At 40.5% G+C, this 23,919-nt stretch overlaps 1 protein-coding gene across 7 annotated transcripts in view; it reads left to right on the forward strand.

The window, feature by feature from the left end:
* The window catches only part of LOC121374233 (replication termination factor 2-like), a 55,032-nt gene extending 51,696 nt beyond the window's left edge, over nucleotides 1-3,336 (forward strand). For 6 of the 7 annotated variants that reach the window (XM_041501237.1, XM_041501238.1, XM_041501239.1 and 3 more), the window contains one exon: nucleotides 160-3,336. In XM_041501237.1, coding sequence (XP_041357171.1) covers nucleotides 160-443 — 284 coding nt within the window. In that variant the 3' untranslated portion in view covers nucleotides 444-3,336. The remainder of the gene's footprint in view (nucleotides 1-159) is intronic. The other variant, XR_005958211.1, reaches the window with a different exon arrangement.
* The last annotated feature ends 20,583 nt before the right edge of the window (nucleotides 3,337-23,919 follow it).

The following is a 23,919-nucleotide window of genomic DNA, read 5'->3' on the forward strand; positions in this document are numbered from 1 at the left end:
ACAAACGTGGGCATAACATGTTTTACTCTTTAATGGAAATACAAAGTATATATAAAATAAATTTAAAACGTATAACTTATATTTAACAATTTTGTTACAAAGTTAATCTTTCTGAGTGGCATTAAACTTAAAGCAATGTTTGTCTGGATTGTGTTTTAGATGGACCTACGACCAGCAAACGAGTTCGATTCACACAATCAGCAGGGCAGAAAAACAAGCTTGTTACCGGAACATCAGCAAGTCGGCCAAATGGAATGGACACAAGACTGGAGCATAAGTCAAAACCAACTAATGGGAAGGCGGAGGACAAATCTACAAAGTCAACAGGAATCCAAGAAGATCCTACAACAAGTACAGTGTACAAATCACTGTTCACTTCATCCGATAAGGCGAAGAACCAGCAAAAAGCTCACTGGGTGACATTCAACCCAATGTATTACTGAGGTTATTTACAACTCAACCCAGTGTATTACTGAGGTTATTTACAACTCAACCCTGTGTATTACTGAGGTTATTTACAACTCAACCCAGTGTATTACTGAGGTTATTTACAACTAAACCCTGTGTGTTACTGAGGTTATTTACAACTCAACCCTGTGTTACTGAGGTTGATTACAACTCAACCCACTGTTACTGAGGTTATTTGTAACAGTATGTAATGTAATTAAACCTCACTGTAATCCACTGTTACTGAGGTTATTTGTAACAGTATGTAATATAATTAAACCTCACTGTAATCCACTGTGTTACTGAGGTTATTTGTAACAGTATGTAATATAATTAAACCTCACTATAATCCAGTTACTACTGAGGTTATTTGTAACAGTATGTAATATAATTAAACCTCACTGGATAACTGAGGTTATTTGTAACGGTATGTAATATAATTAAACTTCACTAATTCACTGTTACTACTGAGGTTATTTGTAACGGTATGTAATATAATTAAACCTCACTAATCCACTGTTACTACTGAGGTTATTTGTAACGGTATGTAATATAATTAAACTTTACTAATCCACTTTTACTACTGAGGTTATTTGTAACAGTATGTAATATAATTAAACCTCACTAATCCACTGTTTCTACTGAGGTTATTTGTAACAGTATGTAATATAATTAAACCTCACTAATTCACTGTTACTACTGAGGTTATTTGTAACAGTATGTAATAATTTGTAACAGTATGTAATATAATTAAACCTCACTAATCCACTGTTTCTACTGAGGTTATTTGTAATAGTATGTAATATAATTAAACCTCACTAATTCCGTGTTACTACTGAGGTTATTTGTAACAGTATATATTATAATTAAACCTCACTAATTCACTGTTACTACTGAGGTTATTTGTAACAGTATATATTATAATTAAACCTCACTAATTGACTGTTACTACTGAGGTTATTTGTAACAGTATATATTATAATTAAACTTCAATGGATAGCTCTGTGTTGCAGACACTCAGTACATGCTTAATTTTTCATGTGATTTTAATTTTCCATTTGGAAGAAAATAATAAGAATGGGCCTACATTTCTGGTGTGAGAAAGATACAATGTATCTGTTTGAAATCATCATCACAGTCGATACAAAGTCTGCACCGCAGTGATACAAACAAAGTCAGCACCGCAGTGATACAAAGTCAGCATCACAGTCGATACAAAGTCAGCATCACAGTCGATACAAAGTCAGCATCACAGTTGATACAAAGTCTACACCGCAGTGATACAAAGTCTGCACCGCAGTGATACTAAGTCAGCATCACAGTCGATACAGAGTCTGCACCGCAATGATACAAAGTCTGCACCGCAGTAATACAAAGTCAGCATCGCAGTGATACAAAGTCTGCACCGCAGTGATACAAAGTCGGTGCTGTCTATTAGAAGTTCCCTTTGATCATTTTGCTGCATGTACAAAATCACATGCTGTTCGCAAATTAAAGCAACTGTCCTGAGTTTCCGGTTTTTCTCCCTCTAAAAAGTAAACACATCCTACTTTTTCAAGTTTCTAATTGCATTTCCAATAGACAACTGCCTCTATCCCCACCCATTATACATTTCGAAATCACAGTGAAAAGCATAACTGCATCTATTAATCTTTAATTGCTTTTTGGTATCTGTGTGGTTACATTGCAGTAGGCTTATACATGTAAGTTATATATGCAGTATTCTGAAACTTCAATTTTTTTGTAATAAAAACAAACACAAGCCTTGCTTAATCAGTTTATTAAAATATTACATACACAGCCAGAAAAATAGTACATTTAATAAGATATTTTAAAATGCCAAAATAGAAATTAAAATGTTGAAATACTGAGGTGCAGCATCAATTGGATAGATGTAGGATTCACATAATTTTGGTACTTTCTGTTGGACCCGGAAGCATTAAGCTCAATGCTTCCAGGAAATCCCTGTTTATTATCATTTCATTCAGACTATTATTTGGCACCAACCAGTACTCTCCTGTAAGAGAACCGATGGAGTAGTGTGCTCAAATGTAATTGGCAGCTTTCAAGTTGATCCTAGCATACAATTTTGTAAAACAACATTTTTATTTATGATAGAAAAGTTGATGGAGAAAAGCTATGAAAATCCTTCGAATTAGATTCTCGTTTGATTTCCGTGGCCCATTAACATTTTCATTTGTATTAGAACTACTGAAGAAAATTGTTCGTGTAAACATTAAAACCACACTAACAATATATCGGTGGTCTGAAAAATTCTAATTTTATGCCCTGGTATGGTATGACAATATGGCTTCCCAAGGCCTCGAACTTCACCATGGCAGGGATAAATCAGCAGTGCTGCAATACAAAATATCTTTGATGGTATTTTTTGTTATTATCACATATTTGTCTGTACTATCAAAATGTATGACCTGAACGTAAAGCTATATAGTAACATTATGATTTTTAGATCAAACTGGGAAAATTAAACCAAATAATTAACAAATATTTTTCTCTACATCCACAAATGCTATAACCAACTTTATTACCCCAGTGGTCACTTATAATTGGGAAAATATTGTTTCATATTTTCTCATTGAGAAATATTCTGCATTGGTATAATGTACACTAAAATTGGACAATTTGAGGCTTACAAACCAGTGATATTGTCAGTACTAAATATGACTTCACGATGATTTGGCAAGCTAACAAAATGATGTCATCTAGTTTAAAGAGTTTGCCTTTATGATTTTGTTTTAAATGTTAAACTTGTAATAAAATGTTATTTTAATGCAATTCATTATAAAAAGATTTTTAAACAGAATATATAGAACTTTTGTTTTTGAAAATTATCTGTGAACATGGTTGAAATACAGAGTTTTACTCAGAGCAGTGTGTCAAGTGGTTTTCATGGAACTATATGGTAGATGTACGTGTAGGCTATGTTTATCAAAAATAAAGGATTTTAGAGAGAAATGCAGTTAAACTGTAATGTCTTCACAACTACAAGACCTTTTCCAACTAAATATGGTAGGAAGCTTCCTTGATCCATGGAGAATCAAAATCATTGGATTAACAAAACATATAACAATTTGAAGACGGTAAGTTTTGTTTCTGTAACACCACTTAAGCATATTGGGTTTTTTAGTCATCGACTATTGGATGTCAAATGTTTGGTAATTTTGACATAGTCTTTGAGGAAAGACAATACTTTCCCATTAGAAGCAATGGACCTTTTATATACACTTTCCCAGAGACAGGATAGCACATACCATTCTTTCGTATACCAGCTGTGGGGTGTGTGTGGTTGGGATGGGAATACAGCCAATCGGAGAATAGCTCCACCAAGGGATTCAATCCATCGACCCATGCAGCTTCTGGGAGCGCTCTACCAACTAAGCTAGATCTCACTAGGCTACTTTACAGGTCTATGCCTCTAACTAATATCCAGGGTCTATGCCTCTAACTAATAACCAGGGTCTATGCCTCTAACTAATACCCAGGGTCTATGCCTCTAACTAATATCCAGGGTCCATGCCTCTAACTAATATCCAGGGTTAAAGCATCTAACTAATAACCAGGGTCCATGCCTCTAACTAATAACCAGGGTCCATGCCTATAACTAATATCCAGGGTCTATGCCTCTAACTAATAACCAGGGTCCATGCCTCTAACTAATATCCAGGGTCAAAGCATCTAACTAATAACCAGGGTCCATGCCTCTAACTAATAACCAGGGTCCATGCCTCTTAACTAATATCCAGGGTCAATGCCTCAAATAACCAGGGTCCATGCCTCTAACTGATATCCAAGGTCAATGCCACAAATAAACAGGGTCCATGCCTCTAACTAATAACCAGGGTCCATGCCTCTAACTAATATCCAGGGGCCATGCCTCTAACTGATATCCAGGGTCCTTTGAGAACGATTGTTGGGTTACCTTGAGGTTGCCACATAATGAAGTTGAGAACGATTGTTGGGTTACCGCCGCCACACACAATGAAGTTGTGATCAGCCATTAGATGACGAGATGGCTCAACTGATTGAGTTGTATCAACATTTCACGAATATCTCAAGCGAGACAAAGTGAGTCGCACACTTCTTGTTAAATTTTTGTATAAAAACTATATACAGTATAGCACCGTTGTGTCAAAAACTATATACAGAGAAGCACCGTTGTGTCAAAAACTATATACAGTCGAGCACCGTTGTGTCAAAAACTATATACAGAGAAGCACCGTTGTGTCAAAAACTATATACAGTCGAGCACCGTTGTGTCAAAAAAGTACATACAGTCGAGCACCGTTGTGTCAATGTCTTGAGACGCCCATAGAACTGTTTATTGAATAGTGCTAGAAGAAGCGCAATGTGTTTGACGGGTGGGGGTGTCGTTAATTTCTTAAAACTACATTCTCTGGAATATTTTTATTATTTAAGCATATAGAACCGAAAATCCAATTACGTTTGGTGCATATATGACGCCGCACTCCGCATTGGTTTCACTACGCTGGCTTACCCAGGTCAAAAACAAAGCCATGATTTTGAAAGTGGAACACTTTTGACGGGCTCGTACCGATCTCGGTTTCCATTGGCTTATTACAAGTATAGAATTCTCCAACAAGAGATCACGTGAGATTTCGCAATTTTTTTAACACATTTAACTGTCTTGATTGAGGGGTCGTCTCATATCTCCAAAACATATTTATATCCATAGAGGTATGGTACAACGCCTTTCCAGGGGTCGGTGAGTGGGGGATTTGCCTTGAAATTTTGACAGTGGCCAGCTGTTGGCATACGCGTTACATGTAAGGGAGTGTTACTAATTACGTAACGCTCTAGGGGTAGAGGAAGAGGGTACTGTGTTCGATTTACGTAACCTTTTTCAAGACTATGTGTTATTTTTATTCGTTACTTAGACCTAAAAAGGTTTTTTGGAAATGCGCGGTCAGTCTAGGATCGATCCCCATCGGCGGGTATACAAAAAGACCATAGTATGTGATATCCTGTCTGTGGGATGGTACATATAAACAATCCCTTGCTAAAAAAAAAATGTAGCAGGTTTCCAAGGCGCGTGTGCAGGGATTTCAGCGGGGTTGGGGTTATAGACTGTTAAGCGAAGTTTATATGGGGCCATGCTCCCCCAAAAAATACATTTCAATTTTTTTAAGCTTGGGCAAGTAAGGGTTTCGACCTCCTATACCCTCCCCCTGCACATGCATCCGATTCCTTTCTAAGATTATATGTCAAAATTACCAAATGTTAGACATCCAACAGCAGATGGAAGGAAGGATAGGATATGTTTTATTTAACGACGCACTCAACACATTTTATTTACAGTTGTATGGGTCGAATGATTATTAAATCAATATGCTTTATCTTTGATGTCGTTAACCCCCCCCCCCTCTAACTTTACCCTTTCTATACGAAATAATATTTATTTGAATTTGTCGATTTTAACACGTAAAATTAAGAAGTGAAAACGTTCATTGTCTACTTTAGTATATTTTATTTTAAAAATATATACATTATTAATGTGTTACTTGTATACAAACTAAACTTTGAAAGTTCTACTAACACTTTATAAAATATCAATTCTGAAATAGGAAGGTACGACTGTCGATAATACGTTGTCAAGATCAAACCGGTTTTAACTAAAGACTAGTACCGTATCCTCAACCAAACGTTCTTCGTACAACGCAAGATTTCTATTTTAATTTTTTGAGACGAACCCTACAATTTGAAATCGGCAAACGCACGTGTTAACTGAAACTGACAACAGGCTGTCGTTTGTGCTTTGCCGAGCTATGGCGGCACAGGCGACGAATCGAGCGTATACGTTTGACGATATCCGTTCATAGCGAACACACACGACTTTTTTAAAAGTGCATTTGAGCTTGTATTTCACATTTGTACATGATGTTATAATATGGTAACTATGTATTGACTTCAAAGCACGGTTTGCTTTCATTTGTAATGTGTCAAATGTTGGGTATGAATTGTATATAATACACCGACTTTTGCATTCATTTTTATGGCATTAGCCAGTGTACAGCGATTGACAACTAGCACAAGTTGCGGTCTGGGACCAAATTGTTTATTCACACCTACATATTAGACCTATCACATTCCATTTGCTGTGTCTGAGTTCCTAGCAAGTGGTAGACGTTACCAAGACACTTGCGTAATATTACGCAACACATATCCCATTGTTAATTATTCTATAAGTAGGGTACCCAAACTTTCTGTCAACATGCAACACATATGTAGTGTCCACAAATGTCGCAACGACCACAGGTGTCGCAATGTTACTGTCACAAATGTCCTAATCGACCACAAATGTCACACGATCGACCACAAATGTCACACGATCGACAATTATTGCCCGTTATTGATGCGTGGTTGTTAAATAAAGGTGGCCTTTATAGCAGTTAAGACTGAACATGACAGTCTTGTTCACACTAACATTACTTACATGGTGCTGAACATGGTACGAGAGTCATTTTATTTAACAGTGCTTTTTCACGGTGTAATATTGATTTGATATCGAGTTTTCAGACCACTAAGTTGTTGCTAATAATGAAACATTTTAGCGGATGCTACAGTGGGAATAGATCCTGTAATCCTGCCGAGCAAGGGACACTATATTTGAGCTAAGGGTATAACCCCAAAAGGACAAAACAAGAAAACATTTTTAAAACGTCAATGTAAATTATGACATTTGTGGTTGGTGAGTTGCGTCATTTGTCGTTGTGACATTTGTGACGTTCAGCGTTGTGGCATTTGTCGTTGAGACCTTTGTGACATTTGTGGTCGGTCGTGTGACATTGTGGTCGATTAGGACATTTGTGGTAATAACATTGCGACATTTGTGGTCGTTGCGACATTTGTGGGCACTACACACATACTTGTCAGAAATGTTTTGTTGTTCACATTCGAGAAACCATCTTTTCGGCTTCATAAACAATAAATATCAGACATTTGATGAAATAATAACACGGGTCTCGGTGGTGTCATGGTTAAGCCATCGGAAATAAGGATGGTAGCTACTGGGTTCGCAGCCTAGTACCGGCTCCCACCCAGAGCGAGTTGTAACGACTCAATGGGTAGGTGTAAGACCACAACACCCTCTTCTCAGTCACTAACCACTAACATCTAACCCATTTTCCTGGACAGACAGCCCAGATAGCTGACGTGTGTGCCCAGGATAGCGTGCTTGAACCAGGATATTGGGGGGGGGGGGGGACTAAGAAAACGGGGGCATAATGGCTCATTAAAAGGGCATCTTAATAAACGTTTTAATATTTGCAGTTAATATGAATGCGGTTATTTACAGTATATATCACAATGTACGAACAGAAGTGTGTACTAAATGACTAGCTGCAGTTATCTGTAGCGTTAGCTGCATTAATAAAGATTATTATATGAGTTTTGAAGCCCGTCGAAGCATTTTTTTTAAAGTGGGGTGGGCACGAGATGTGTAAGGGGTCCGGGGCCATGCACTCCTGGGGATAATTTTAAAACTGGATGGCTTTAAACGCCTGTTCTTGGCATCTGAATCGCAAAATTAGCCATTTTTAAACAATAATTTTAAAACTATTTTAAGCATTATTTTGCATAGTATTATAACCCAAGAATGTGGGGTTTTTTCCCTTGGCATCTTGATAGCATTTTTAGACCGTGATCACTTCCTCTTTTGGAGTTTTATAACCAAAAAATTATTATTTAGAAGAGTTCAAAGTCGTTACTCTTAGATCTCAATCACTAAATTGTGAATTTTAGCGTTGACCCGGGGCGGGAGAACGGGAAGGGGGACCTGGGGAAAAAGCCATAGAATCAACTTTGCTTCGTATATAAGTATGACTATAATATATTTCATTGTAGTTTGCCTTTCACTTTTTTAAAGGGCACTATTCTACAGACGGATCTCTCTACGTAGGGCAGATATAGCCTACAAATAAAAAATAATAATAATAAATAAAAAATAAAAAACGCCCACCGATACAAAGGGGCACTTGTAAGCACTTGAAAATTATAACTTTAAAGGGCACTATTCTAGGGACGGCTCTGTCTAGGTAGGGCAGTTATACATTTAAAAAAACGATACAAAGGTGCATTTGCAAATTATAGCTGCTGTAAAGGGCACTATTCTGGAGACAGCTGTTTAGGTAAAGCAGGTATACATTAAAAAAATGACAGAGCCTATAGTTCATTAGTAATTTTTAAAATCTATACAATTTCAAAGCAAAACCTATTAGGCTATCATTATGCAACTTTGATCACGCAACTTTAAGGCGCTCATTACTCGCGTTAGACAATGTGGTGAACCCCATTGAGACTCGGTAACAGACATACATCTGCAAGCTTGTGCATACACGCACAACTTAACTTCATGAAGCTAAAAATGCTTACGTGCAAAACACTTTTTAGACAAACAAAAAGGGCACTTGAACATTTTGAGGGCACTTGAACATTTGGGGGGGGGGGGGGGGGGGACTGGTCCACCTGGTCCCCCGCCAGGATCCGCCTCTGTATAAGCACGGAAATAAGTTTAAATGAATTAATAATATTGTGTCTATGCATGATTTAAACATGATTTAAATATATAACATTATACCGATAAATAGTACATGGAGAATACTAAACGAGTTCCCGTGTGAGACCATTTATATTACGAGTGTGTTTTCAGTGGCACATCACAATTAAAAACACACGAGTTGTAATATAAACAGTCTCACACGGGATAGAGTATAACACCATACATCAATGGACATATATCGCACAGAACGACTTCCGAAATAACTAAATAAAGCATGAAAATGCACAGATTAAATAACTATTTTTTATATTATTTGTATTTCATAAAAACATAAATCCATTGTTGGCATTTTCCCCCATCTTTATGGTACAGCTTGACATATTCCACACAGTCTGTTCATATGTGGGAGCTCTTGGTAAAATGCTGTGTGGCAGCGGTTTAGCTGACATTGTGACTGAGTCTGGTGGATGTACACGGGTATTTCTCAAGTGAGGTCACATGACAAGAAAATCGCGAGAAGCTTCAGGTAGATACACTTCATTTGTAGGCCTATTTATTTCTGGGTGATGGGTAAATGGCACAAACTCACTGGAAGCTTTAGAAAGACTGCTGTTTGATGCTTTCAAAAGAACAAGCGAAGTACAGACTGATCCAGAAGGTCAAAGCAGAACTAAACCCATTAAAGGGAAGATCTCTTTCTGAAGTGATGCAAGAGATTACTATTAGTGACCAATGTCTACGTTTGCACAACATGTACTGAATACAAGGGTGAAGTGATGAGCTAGCACTATCAGCACCGTTTTAGATTCAATACATGGACATAACATGGTTGGTCTTAAAGATTCATTCAAGCTACACACCTTTGATTAACACCTGGCATGTGTCCAAGACGTGTCCTTTCAAGCTTAGTGTAGGTCATCACAACTGCTCGATACGTGTCTGTGTACTTTGTTACTTGTCAACCTCATCAACGAGCAGACACTTTACTGAGGAACTGCGGGATAAGTGCATCCAGATCACACATACTGGCATAAAAAAATCCTAATGCCTATGCAAAATCCGGGAGGGCATCAATGGATTCAGTAGAAACTATCCAGCATACTATCGATGGTGCATTTTACGTAGACGCCACACTGGATATGGCAGGTATGATGTTTTAAAGACAATGCATACAAAAACAGTCGGCCACCAGAGATCAGACGTGGCGAGATTTGCAGAGACGGATAAGTGTTTCCCAAAATTGTATCAATCCATATGAAGTTGACATAAAAGAAGGTTTGTTTTCGTCTGATGCACAAGCCCCAGCTGAAGTTGCAAACGATCTCTTGAAGGCTGAACGGCTGGATAAAAGCTTTTGAACATTTGGTCAGAAAAGGCATGTTGGCAAATCTTCGATGTTTCATACACCTGTAAGGCGGTAGTAATTATATGTCCAGGGGGAGTAGATTGATTTCCTTCACCCACAAATATGAATATAGTAAATAAGTATAACTATAAATAACAAAGACGAGGTTCAGGATCTGAAGGGCTTTAATAATAGGGTTAAAGAATATAAGTAAATCAGAACACTGGGGTTTCCAATTAGGATAATTTATCCCCAGGATCTATAAATCACTATACAAGATCCGGTAGTTGTAGCCCACAGGTATAGCCCTAATATTTAGAAAATAGAAAACAGTTATATAAATACATGTTCAACAAAAGTTTAGGCTAATGAAATAAATAGCATTAGTAGCCAAGCTTTAGCTATCAAACCAAATACACATAATCATCAATATCAACACTCTTCCACAATATCATTAAATCATGGCTTCAAGAAGAAGTAACATGAATAAGACATTTGTAATCATCCTCAACCCGCATTTTGACTGTAATATTATCCTGATAATCCTTTTTTGCTATGCTAATTATGTTGAGTTGTGTAAGTTCTACGAGAGAGAGAGAGAGAGAGAGAGAGAGAGAGAGAGAGAGAGAGAGAGGGAGGGAGGGAGGGAGGGAGAGAGATACAGGCTAATTGCCAACTAGTCCCTTGCAGTAATCGTTTACATGTTTGATCATTTGGTGATAAAATATATTTTATCCCAAAATAAAATATTTATAGTAATCAAACCATTAACCTCGTTGATGAATACATATGTATGCAATATCCCAATATTAATTATTCCAGTAAGTACAGAGATGAGCCTTTTACTAAAAATAAAAATAAAAAAAGCATCTCTATTTAAAGGCATACTAAATATATTATGGTCTAAATACAGGTTTTGACTGATCATTTTAAGTACAAATTATGAAAATTCTAATATCTACAAAAATATATGAATGAACAAACTAATATTTAATGATGGCAGTATCACTTATCCCACACGATCAGAGTCCAAACCTGAACAAAAACAAGCAATTATCAGTCACGTTTTACAGAGAAATAAAGGAAAGCAATTAGGCATTATTTAGATCTTTTTAAGATTCCCTCTCAATAAGAGTTAATATAAATTGCTATTTTAATATTAATCTAAAGAAAATGTCGATAATTATGATCATGATATGAAACCTTATGACATCTTTGTTTTCCCTTTCTTAAATATTATGGCAACAAACAGGAAATAAAATGATCACTTAATAATCGTTAATAAAACTTTGGGGAGACAAACCAACGTTATAAAATACTATAACTATGCATTCAATCTTATAAAAATTATCAATAACTTGATTCATAAATAGCAAATATACTTCATTGTAACTAAATGCTTACCATAAGTGCTTGTTCCCTCTAACGACAACAGTTTCAGTCTTCAGAAGATACTGACCCATCAATTAGGTTCTGTTTCATGTACATTAGCTACACCAGAAGATACTGACCCAGCAATTAGGTTCTGACCCATGTACTTCAGCTACACCAGAAGTTACTGACCCATCAATTAGGTTCTGTTTCATGTACATTAGCTACACCAGATGATACTGTCCCAGCAATTAGGTTCTGACCCATGTACTTCAGCTACATCAGAAGATACTGACCCATCAATTAGGTTCTGTTTCATGTACATTAGCTACACCAGATGATACTGTCCCAGCAATTAGGTTCTGACCCATGTACTTCAGCTACACCAGAAGATACTGACCCATCAATTAGGTTCTGACCCATGTACTCCAGCTACACCAGAAGATACTGACCCAGCAATTGGGTTCTGACCCATGTACTTCAACTACACCAGAAGATACTGACCCAGCAATTAGGTTCTGACCCATGTACTTCAGCTACACCAGAAGATACTGACCCATCAATTAGGTTCTGTTTCATGTACATTAGCTACACCAGAAGATACTGACCCAGCAATTAGGTTCTGACCCATGTACTTCAGCTACACCAGAAGATACTGACCCATCAGTTAGGTTCTGACCCATGTACTTCAGCTACACCAGAAGATACTGACCCAGCAATTGGGTTCTGACCCGTGTACTTCAGCTACACCAGAAGATACTGACCCAGCAATTAGGTTCTGACCCATGTACTTCATCTACACCAGAAGATACTGACCCATCAATTAGGTTCTGTTTCATGTACATTAGCTACACCAGAAGATACTGACCCAGCAATTAGGTTCTGACCCATGTACTTCAGCTACACCAGAAGATACTGACCCATCAATTAGGTTCTGACCCATGTACTTAAGCTCAACCAAGATACTGACCCAGCAATTAGGTTCTGACCCATGTACTTCAGCTACACCAGAAGATACTGACCCATCAGTTAGGTTCTGACCCATGTACTTCAGCTACACCAGAAGATACTGACCCAGCAATTAGGTTCTGACCCATGTACTTCAGCTACACCAGAAGATACTGACCCATCAATTAGGTTCTGTTCCATGTACATTAGCTCAACCAGATGACACTGACCCAGCAATTAGATTCTGTCCTATGTACATTAGCTACACCAGAAGATACTGACCCAGCAATTAGGTTCTGTCTTGTGTACATTAGCTACACCAGATGACACTGACCCATCAATCAGGTTCTGTTCCATGTACATTAGCTACACCAGATGATACTGACCCATCAATCAGGTTCTGCTCCATGTACATCAGCTACACCAGAAGATACTGACCCAGCAATTAGGTTCTGTCTCATGTACATTAGCTACTCCAGATGATACTGACCCAGCAATTAGGTTCTGTGCCATGTACATCAGCTACACCAGATGACACTGACCCATCAATCAGGTTCTGCTCCATGTACATCAGCTACACCAGATGATACTGACCCAGCAATTAGGTTCTGTCTCATGTACATTAGCTACACCAGAAGATACTGACCCAGCAATTAGGTTCTGTGCCATGTACATTAGCTACACCAGATGACACTGACCCAGCAATTAGGTTCTGTTCCATGTACATTAGCTACACCAGATGATACTAACCCAGCAATTAGGTTCTGTTCCATGTACATTAGCTACACCAGATGATACTAACCCAGCAATTAGGTTCTGTTCCATGTACATTAGCTACACCAGATGATACTGACCCAGCAATTAGGTTCTGTCCTGTGTACATTAGCTACACCAGATGACACTGACCCATCAATCAGGTTCTGTTCCATGTACATTAGCTACACCAGATGATACTGACCCATCAATCAGGTTCTGCTCCATGTACATCAGCTACACCAGAAGATACTGACCCAGCAATTAGGTTCTGTCTCATGTACATTAGCTACTCCAGATGATACTGACCCAGCAATTAGGTTCTGTGCCATGTACATCAGCTACACCAGATGACACTGACCCATCAATCAGGTTCTGCTCCATGTACATCAGCTACACCAGAAGATACTGACCCAGCAATTAGGTTCTGTCTCATGTACATTAGCTACACCAGAAGATACTGACCCAGCAATTAGGTTCTGTGCCATGTACATTAGCTACACCAGATGACACTGACCCAGCAATTAGGTTCTGTTCCATGTACATTAGCTACACCAGATGATACTAACCCAGCAATTAGGTTCTGTTCCATGTACATTAGCTACACCAGATGATACTAACCCAGCAATTAGGTTCTGTTCCATGTACATTAGCTACACCAGATGATACTGACCCAGCAATTAGGTTCTGTCCTGTGTACATTAGCTACACCAGATGATACTGATCCAGCAATTAGGTTCTGTCCCATGTACATTAGCTACACCAGATGGACTGCTAATGAAGACTAATACGGCCGAACTTATGAATCAGCTTGCACATGAGACAGCACTTGTTACTCATCCTAACCTTAATGACTTGGGTTCAGACATAGTTTGAAGATGAGACAGCACTTGTTACTCATCTTAACCTTGATGGCTTGGGTTCAGACATAGTTTGAAGATGAGACGGCACTTGTCACTCATCCTAACCTTGATGGCTTGGGTTCAGACATAGTTTGAAGATGAGACGGCACTTGTCACTCATCCTAACCTTGATGGCTTGGGTTCAGACATAGTTTGAAGATGAGACGGCACTTGTCACTCATCCTAACCACGGAATTTATTCGATAACACGAATAGCATGTTCTATATCTGGAAAAGACGTAAACATGTTGGGAAACCCATCCAAAAGACTATACCCACAGAGGAGAATTTTAAAGCCTTCGACCCCATAATTTTGGCAGAAAATGTAAATCTTACTGAAGAACAAATTTCTATTTGTCGTTTACCTAATTGCTTTGCCTCGACATCCAAGATTCCTATAGGTGTCAGTGATCAGATGTTGAGTACCTATGCTTGGGCAGAGAAATTACTTTGGCATAGATTCTTCGCCGTAAAATAAATTAACAAGAGTGTGAATTTCGTGCTGACTTTTTGGCTACTGAAAAAAGGAAACCGATTAGGGCGAATCTTACAGTACAACAACGTAAAGCACTCTTTGATTTAAAAAGATTTCCTATTACCCATAATGCAGCATGTAGATGTGTAGATAAATCAGGCAATACTGTTATTACATCTCTTTCATGTACTGATGATACAATTACAGCAGAACTTTCTGATTCTAACTATTTCGATGTAATTGCTCAGGATCCATGCACCCAAATTTACTCTGAACTTTGGGATAACAAGTGGTTAACATCAGGTGCTATCAGTGTTGTTAAGTATGTTACTGATTTCGGAGGAACACAAGAATCCTCCTTTTCCAACCCACCTTTATATGTGTACAGGTGGCTGTTAGCCTTACGTCTTCCCTGCCACATCAAGTACTGGATACAAAGGAATTTCGTGCAAAAATTCTTAAAATCAATGATAACTGTACACCATTACCCGAGAAAACATGTTTTTTTCTGTTTGTGATGTGATAGCTTTGTTTCCTAATGTTGACAACAAAATGGGAGTATGTGCGACCAAAAGAATGCTTACTGACATCTAATGTGTGTCAGTATCAGGATGGTGAAGGAGTCATCTTATATGCTTCACCTAATCATGGAACAGCTATGGGACCAGCACACTCGTGTGATTATGTTGACATTTACCTCTTGAACAACGCAAACATTGGCAATATCTCGAATGAAGCAGATTTCTTTTGGATTCAGACCACATTGGAATGTTTGAAAACCACTTACAAAGAGCTACATTCACCCAACTACAAATGGACTGTCACTCATGGTAGGGAAGTACATTATCTGGATACCAAATTCATAATAACGAAAGACAAAATCATCAATGATATACTCGTATATTTAAACAGCTGCCATTCGTATCTACCCCCTCAAGCAGTCATTCACCTGCGGTATTCAAAGGCCTTATAGCGGGAGTAGGTACACGTCTTTTGAGAAAAGTATTGAAGAATATGCCAAGTATTTTGTCATGGCCGGTTGGGATTATTCCAAGGTTGTTACAGAATTAAAGAGAGGTGCTAACACAAACAGAAAAGAGCTGCTTACAAAATCAATAACTAAGAAAAAGAAAAAATAGCATGATTCACGTCTAATACACCTCCATAACCGATTTCAGACGGCTACGGAGACGGCGAGTCAGGTTGTAGGCACCCATGGTCGCCCAGTGTGTCCACGAACGGTTAGAAATCGGTTACGAGAATTAAATTTAAGGCCACGACGTCCCTACGTTGGTCCGCAACTTACACCCAGGCGATGTCAACGTCGATTGCAATGGCTGCGTGCATATGCACCAAATCGGTTTCACTTGGCTCACTGGAAACGTGTGTTATTCACTAACGAGTCTCTGTTCTCGCTTTACAGGTCAGATGGACGACGATGTGTCTATGAACGTCGAGGTGAGCGATATTCAGACGCGTGCGTGAAGGAAAACAACAGATTTGGGGAAGGGTTTGTTATGGTTTGGGGGGGGGGATTTCCCATGGCGTGAAAACACCTCTCGTGGTCATCCAGGGCAATCTCACAGCCGTAAGATTGCGGGATCAAGTCATCATGCCCCACGTCCTTCCACTTATCCATGTGCGTAACCTTACGTTGCAGCAGGATAATGCGAGGCCGCACGTTGCGAGGGTTTGTTTTAACTTCCTCAACTAAACAATGTCCCAGTGCTCGATTGGCAACCTACAGTCCAGATTTGAATCCGATCCAGCATTTATGGGACCAGCTGGACAGGAAGTGCGTCAACGTCCTAAAGAACGTCGCTCAGCTCACGCAGGCCCTTCTTCATCAGTGGAATAACATCCCACACAGGACCATAAACAACTTGATTGGGTCAATGGTAAGGAGAGTTAGAGCAGCAACTGCAGCCTGGGGTGCCACATACGTTATTTATTTGGATCAGGAAATGACGTAGGGTACCCACATTTCAACGTTATCCATGCAGACGCCGTCTGTGACAACACAACAAAACTTGTGAAAATGTATTCAGTAATGAAGACATAACATAAAAATCCAAAGAATGAAATAATCAAAGAAAGAAAGAAATGTTTTATTTAACGACGCACTCAACACATTTTATTTATATGGCGTCACACATATGGTTAAGGACCACACAGATTTTGAAAGGAAACCCGCTGTCGCCACTACATGGGCTACTCTTTCCGATTAGCAGCAAGGGATCTTTTATTTGCGCTTCCCACAGGCAGGATAGCACAAACCATGGCTCGACTGGGATCCGAAACCAGTACCTACCAGCCTGTAGACCGATGGCCTAACCACGACGTCACCGAGGCCGGTTGAAATAATCATCAGTAACACATTTGAAATATTTACCACCAAAAACCCCCACTTTTTTTCATTTTTTCAGGTCGGTCGTTTTGTATGGGCTTGAGAGTGTATTGAATATACACATATTCGAAGCAAGAATATGTGAATATGTAGCCTAAGAAACTTGTAAGTTTAATTTTTCAGAGATTACACTGGCCGACAACTTGTTAAGATGGCTACAAACTTAGGATGGTATCTTTAATATAAACTCACAAGGGTATATTGTGTGCACGCCCGGACACGAAGGACTATTTAAGGGCAAATATAAACAATTCCTTATACCCATCATCATCACTCGCAGTCACAGTAAGGAGCAGTACTTGTACTACGGACTAAGGTAGGAAAGTAGATATTTGATAGTTAGATAGCCAAGTTAGTTACTTTAGTTATTGTATGTTGATATTTCGCTGATATTTTGTTGGAAAATTATATTAGCACTTTGTATTTTTGTAAGCTCTGCTTTAGAATTAACCTATAATTATTTATATTACATACTCTAGTCACTTACCGATTACTCGCAAGTACCAGTACCTTAGTTAAACAAAAGAGAACTAAAATAGAAATGAATACCCAAAAAGGGCCTAACCCGCAAACTGTGGAAAACATAATCAAAGTTGACGTAATAGTAGAAAGCCCTGATAAAAACGAAACCCAATCCCCCCGGTCCCCCCCCCCCCCCCGACCCCTCGACCCCTCGCCACCCCGCGCACCAACCGGAAACCACCAGCGCCCAAAGCCAGAATAGATAGCGATGTGGAATTTGTCTCAGCAAACCCCAAAAGAACGGGTATTGAAAAAGCCATTAAGCTAGCCCACAACTCAACAACAGTGGATAACGCCCCTAATACACCCCCCCCCCGCAATGCCTCCAAAAGGAAGTGCGAACTAAACCTAAGTAGGGAGGACTCGGACGCAGAGGGCATGGAGGAAAAAACTAGCGAGTTAGACTCAATCTACCCCGAGGTGCCAATAGATTTCAAATCCTAACAAACACGCGGGTACACACAAAAAAACCAAAATAAAAAACCCAGGCTCACAAGCAAATACCACATACAGGAATCAGACAAGTGTTAATCAAGGGCCAGAACATTTTATGAGTTTATATACTGGCAAAAAACAATCACTAACATGACAAACACAAAAGCCATCTACTACCACACACACACGAGCACAGGTGAAACAATCATTAAAGGAGACGAGACCGCTCTTAAAACACTCGGCACCGTTTTTCACATCTACACGAGCCCGAGCTCAGACACAATATCAGTAGTTCAGCTTGTATCAGTCACCGCTGCACCAGGCACGCAAACGATGTTTGCAAGCACGAGAGCGGAACCACAGACCAAACCAGGCAAGCCAGATTATAAACAGACCAAAGCGGCTAGCGCAACAGTGCTTCACAACATTAAAAACGCCGTAACAAACAATTCAGAAAAAGTAGCGGACCTAAAAGAAGGGCCCAAATCCACGACGTCCGCCGTAGAAAAAAACACTCCGGAGTCAGACGTTTTTTCTCCAGCTGTCTCTCGATGAAGGTAGACGTGTCTACGTGCGCTGTCGAGCTACCCCCCTCCCCCACCTGGGGGGACTGATAGCCAGCTTTGGCTCTTTGTTGGAGTTTCGGGTCACCTATACCCGGTCACGGGCAACCGTGACTTTGGTATATGGTGACCCGCCTACACAGAAGAGGAGAGGAGGGACTGGAAGAGGAAGGAGGAAGAAGAAACCCGTGCTAGGGACGGCCCAGGGGGGGGGACAAAGCTGGCGGCTCAACCGCCAGTGGCGGTCCCTTCTGTGTCGCCGCCCCCACCGAGTTCTCCGGAGAGGACGCCAACGCTAACGGCTCCCGCACCCCCGGAACGGCCCTACTCCACTCAGGACATCGAGATGTTCAAGCGGACAAGTGTGCCACCACCGACCTCCACCTCCACCCCAAAGACGACGACTCCGGTGCAGTGGTCAACTATACCGACCGCTCCCGTTGAGTCGCCACATGGACTTGTTGTTCCGGCGACGAAAAGGAAGGCGACATCACCGACCATCCAGCCAGCCAAGACAAAGCCGCCGCCGGAAGCCGCCCCCCCCCCCCCCGAAGACGACGAATGCAGCCTGGCCATCAGTGGACTTCGTCGCGTACTACATCAGTACATGCAGGGGGACACGCTCGATCCACACCTACTTCGGGGAGGTTTTCTCAACGTCAACTGGAAAACACTGGATGACGGCAGCAGTTAAGAGCTCCACTCCAAGATCTTCAGTGGAACTAAGGGAATAGTCGTCATGCACCGAAGGGACCGGACCTACAGGCAGTGCATCCTGTTTTGGAAGCTCGACAACAGATCTATCCACAGGATGCTCCAAGCGGTCTGCGGCCCCGACTACTCCCTGGTAATCAAGAACCTGCGCCAAATCAAAGAACAGCTGTCGTCACTCCAAGATACTCCAGGCTCCCCGAAGTAGACCAACCTTACCTAGGACAGGTATCCTCCTTTTTGGGCTTAATTGGACTTTAAAAAAATTTCGATCGAGCTTCAAAATTCTTAAGTTTATTTTTTTATAAATAGTCCAACGCATTTTACTTTGGCGCCCGTTCAATTGCTCAAATCACCTTAAAACCTTTTCGGCCGAGCAGTCAAACTTATTTTTGGGTTTAAATTCTTAGTCCGGACATGATGTTAGGCGCAGTTATTCTCTGTAGACTTAGGTTTTTCTAGTTAGATCCGAAGGAATCGAAATTCAGCCAATTAGAACATGGCCCATTTTCGGTGTCTACTAGTCGGTCCGCGCAGTCGCTGGACGCTACTAAATACTTATTCCAAATTCCGACCATTTCAAACTCAATCCCCCCCCCCCCTTGTCCTGGACTTAGTCACTGGCAAAGGCCAGAGATTAAGCCCAGGACAGGCGTGTGTGAAACCTTCGTGGTATATACGCACGTGGTAACGTGCCCATATACCACTAGGGTTTTGAACACGCCCATCCCGAGTCCGACCTCCGATAAGATCGGTGGCCTGACTCTGGATGGAGGGGGGGGGGGGGGGGGGGGGGGGGTAAAGTTGAAAATGTAAAGAATTTTGAAAATAGCAATTAGTAAAAAAGTTAATAGAATAAAAAAAAAAAAAAAAAAAAAATTACAAGCCAAAAATAAAAAGAATTGACTGCTCAGCCGAATATTTATATAATTTGGAGCATTTTAGTAGGATAGTCCAAAATTAAATAAGAGAAAGAAGAGAGGATCGGATTATTTAATAATATTTAAAAAAAAAAAAAAGTAATTTCGACATAAAATTTTGAACGAAGGTCTAAAAGTTTAAAGTCCGATCAATATGGTCTGGGCCGGAGGGGAGGGGGTAAGTTTGAGGTGGGCGGAATTTGGAATACGAATTTAGTAGTCGAAAACCAAAACCAAATTGAGCTACACAAATTTAAGTCCAAACAAAAAAATTAGACTGCTCGACCGAAAAGGTTTTAAGGTGATTTGAGCAATTTAGACGGGCTTCCAAAATAAACTGCGTCAGACTGTTTACAAAAAAATAAACATAAAATTTTGAATGGGGGCCACAAATTTTGAAGTCCGACTAAGCCCTTGGAAGGTTGGTGACTACGAAGGCTGAGAGGGGCAGCCTTGTCCAGGTTGGGGAGCAGATGTTTCTTGTGAAGCAGGGTCCGTATCACGTGCAGGTACACAGCATCGCCGCAGACTGCCTTGACCATCCGGTATATGGTGTGGCTATCCATTTCCGGGATGAGTATCGCCTGTCTGTAGACGTCCTGACGGCGCTGTGTAACCACAAGTCCTGGTTCTCCTTCCAACCTAATGCTGTGAAGTTCAAAATGCGTGTCGTCGGGCAGCTTGGTCCATGCCACGTTGAGGAACTTTCCTCTCAGCTTCTTCGGATCAGCAGTGTCCCCCTGCAGAAGTTTCCGGTACTGTGGCTTGATCTTATCCACGGCTAAGTGCCAGCCTCCTGCCGGTTCTGCTGTGTGTGTGTGGGGGGGGGGGGGGGGGGGGGGGGGTAGCCATACGAATACACCGGACGTCGGAGAAGATACCCAAATGGAAGTACGTCAAGCATCGCCCACCAACAGCGCCAAGCAGCTGGGTACATCAGGTAACCTTGAGGTCAAAAACAACTCAACAACAAACGAATGCTACCAAACCCATAAAAACTAAGCAACCCCCCAAAACCCCAACGATTAGCAAAGTAGGAAAAAAAACCTCCAATCATTCAAAAACCTAAGCAAATATCAAGGTAGGAGCCCAGCAAAAACGCTTACTCGCCATCTCTTCTTAAAGACCAAAAAGATAGTAGCACCAATCAAAACTAGACAACAAAAGCCAAACAAAACGCCAGCCACAGTGCCCAAAGATAGTGTAGGCCCACCCACCCGTCCCTCCACCACCCCCACCCCCACCCCACCCCTACCCCCACTACTAACACCGTCCCAAGCCCCTTCTACAAGGAAGTACCAACAAAAACCGCTGGCAATTTGAAAAGCCAAACTTACCCCCCCCCCGCCCCCACCGCCAAAACCACCACCCCCACACCCACCCACCCACCCCCGCCCCCACTAACAAATGGTTGCCAAACTCCACCCACTGCCAGCCCACGCCACCTCACTTCAAACTCTTAGAGAGGATAACCCCAACCTGTCTATCAGCGAGGTAACAACCTGGACAAACGGTTACCTCCTTATAACATCCACCCAACCAGGCAATCACTCCATCATAGTGCAAGGGCGCAGACACTCGCTCCTCCCATACGAGAAGAAACCAAGTAAGTGCCACCACTGTCAGCAGTGGGGACACGGCGCCGCTAAATGCCGCCACCCCAACAGTCTACCCACGTGCCACCGCTGCGGCCAAAAACATCCCAGAGCCTCCATCAACTCACCTTGCACCAACCCCATCCAATGTCCCAATTGCCTGGACAGACACATGGCCCACGATGCCACTACTACCAAAGGGCACTGCGGCAAATGAATCTTATGGATAAAAAAGAAAAAGTCACAATTAAACCAAAACCAACCAGCAGAGACATCTGCCTAGTAACAAAAATAATCTCTTATGCAGAAAACGTCAAAATAACAGACCAGACGCAAGTCAGCGAACTTAAAGCCATAATTGAAAAATTAGCCCTAGAAATATCCTCCATCAAAGCCAACATAAGACAAAAAATTAACAAGTTAGAAAATAAAGAATAAAAGTTAAAATAAAAAAAGAAAAAAAAAGTCCTAGGACTTGCTATACTAAATGATAACATGCCTATAGACGTTATTAACGTATATAGCCCACCAGGAACAGCCCATAAGCAACTAACTATAAATGATTACAATAAACTTATAAAACCAAACCATAACTTAATACTAGTAGGAGACTTCAACAGCCATAACCCACTGTGGGGAGGTCAGCACTCCGACGCACAGGGAGACATACTGGAAGAATTCATCAACATACATAACCTAGTATGCCTCAACGATGGCAGTAATACCTTCTATCACGATCTATCGCCAGGCTCATCTGCCATCGACCTCACCATAACATCTACTAGTATAGGCGCAAACGCCCAATGGGAAGTACTCGATGCCCTTAACAGCGACCACCTCCCCATCTTAATCAATTATAAACGTAATGTAGAATACGCAGAAATAGAAAAATTCATACCTAAATTCAAATTTAGTAAAGCCAACTGGGCAGGCTTCACAAGCGAATGTAGCAAAATTAAACTAGAAGACAACATAAGTATCGACGATACTACTACTAAGCTCACCAACGAAATAATTAAAATAGCTGCAAAAAATATACCTAAAACTAAACAACCTAGTAAAAATAAACATGTTAGTTGGTGGACGGACGAAATTAAAACAAAATGCGGCTTCAGAAACAGGATGCGCAAACTCTTTAAAAAAACCCCAGGTAAACAGGAATACCACTCTAAATATAAAATAGCAAAAAATGAAATAGGTAAATTAATTATTGAAGCTAAACAGGCCAGCTGGCAGACATTCTGCGGCGAAATAAATAACAGAACATCCATTAGAGAAATGTGGAAAAAAGTTCAAGCTATACAAGGACAACGCACGACCACCACAATCCTTCAAAAACATAAAACAGCAACCACTAATAAACAAAAAGCTGATCTTCTAAGTAAAACCTTTAGCAAAAACAGTAGTAACGAAAACTTCCCTAAACAATTCCTTGATAAACTTAAAAAGGATAACTCCTTACCAAAAACTAATACTAGTACGGCCAAGCATCCAAACACCGATAACCTAGAATTTAATAAACCACTAACACTGATAGAACTAAAAACTGCACTTAAAGCTAAAAAAAAAGTACCGCCACCGGGCCCGACCAAATTAGTTACACCCTGCTCAAGCACATGCCGGACGTAGCCCTAGAGGTTGTGTTATCGCTCTTTAACCGAATCTGGAAGGAGGGCCAAATGCCCACTGCGTGGAAACATGCAGAATGCTTTAGTCTCCCTAAAGCGGGAAAAGACCACTCCCTCCCGGGGAGTTACAGACCGATAACACTTACGTCACACATGTGCAAAACGCTAGAAACCATCGTTAATAAAAGACTAAATAACTACTTACTAGAAAATAACCTAATTACAAATGTACAAAGTGGATTTAGATCCAAACATTCAACAATAGACCAAATAGTCAGACTTCAAAATAGTATAAACGATGCCTTCCGCAAATCTAATAAAGTATTAGCAATATTCATAGACATCGAAAAAGCATTTGATA

The sequence above is a fragment of the Gigantopelta aegis genome, chromosome 6 (assembly GCF_016097555.1).
Source record: "Gigantopelta aegis isolate Gae_Host chromosome 6, Gae_host_genome, whole genome shotgun sequence".
In the NCBI taxonomy this organism is placed as follows: Eukaryota; Metazoa; Mollusca; class Gastropoda; order Neomphalida; family Peltospiridae; genus Gigantopelta; species Gigantopelta aegis.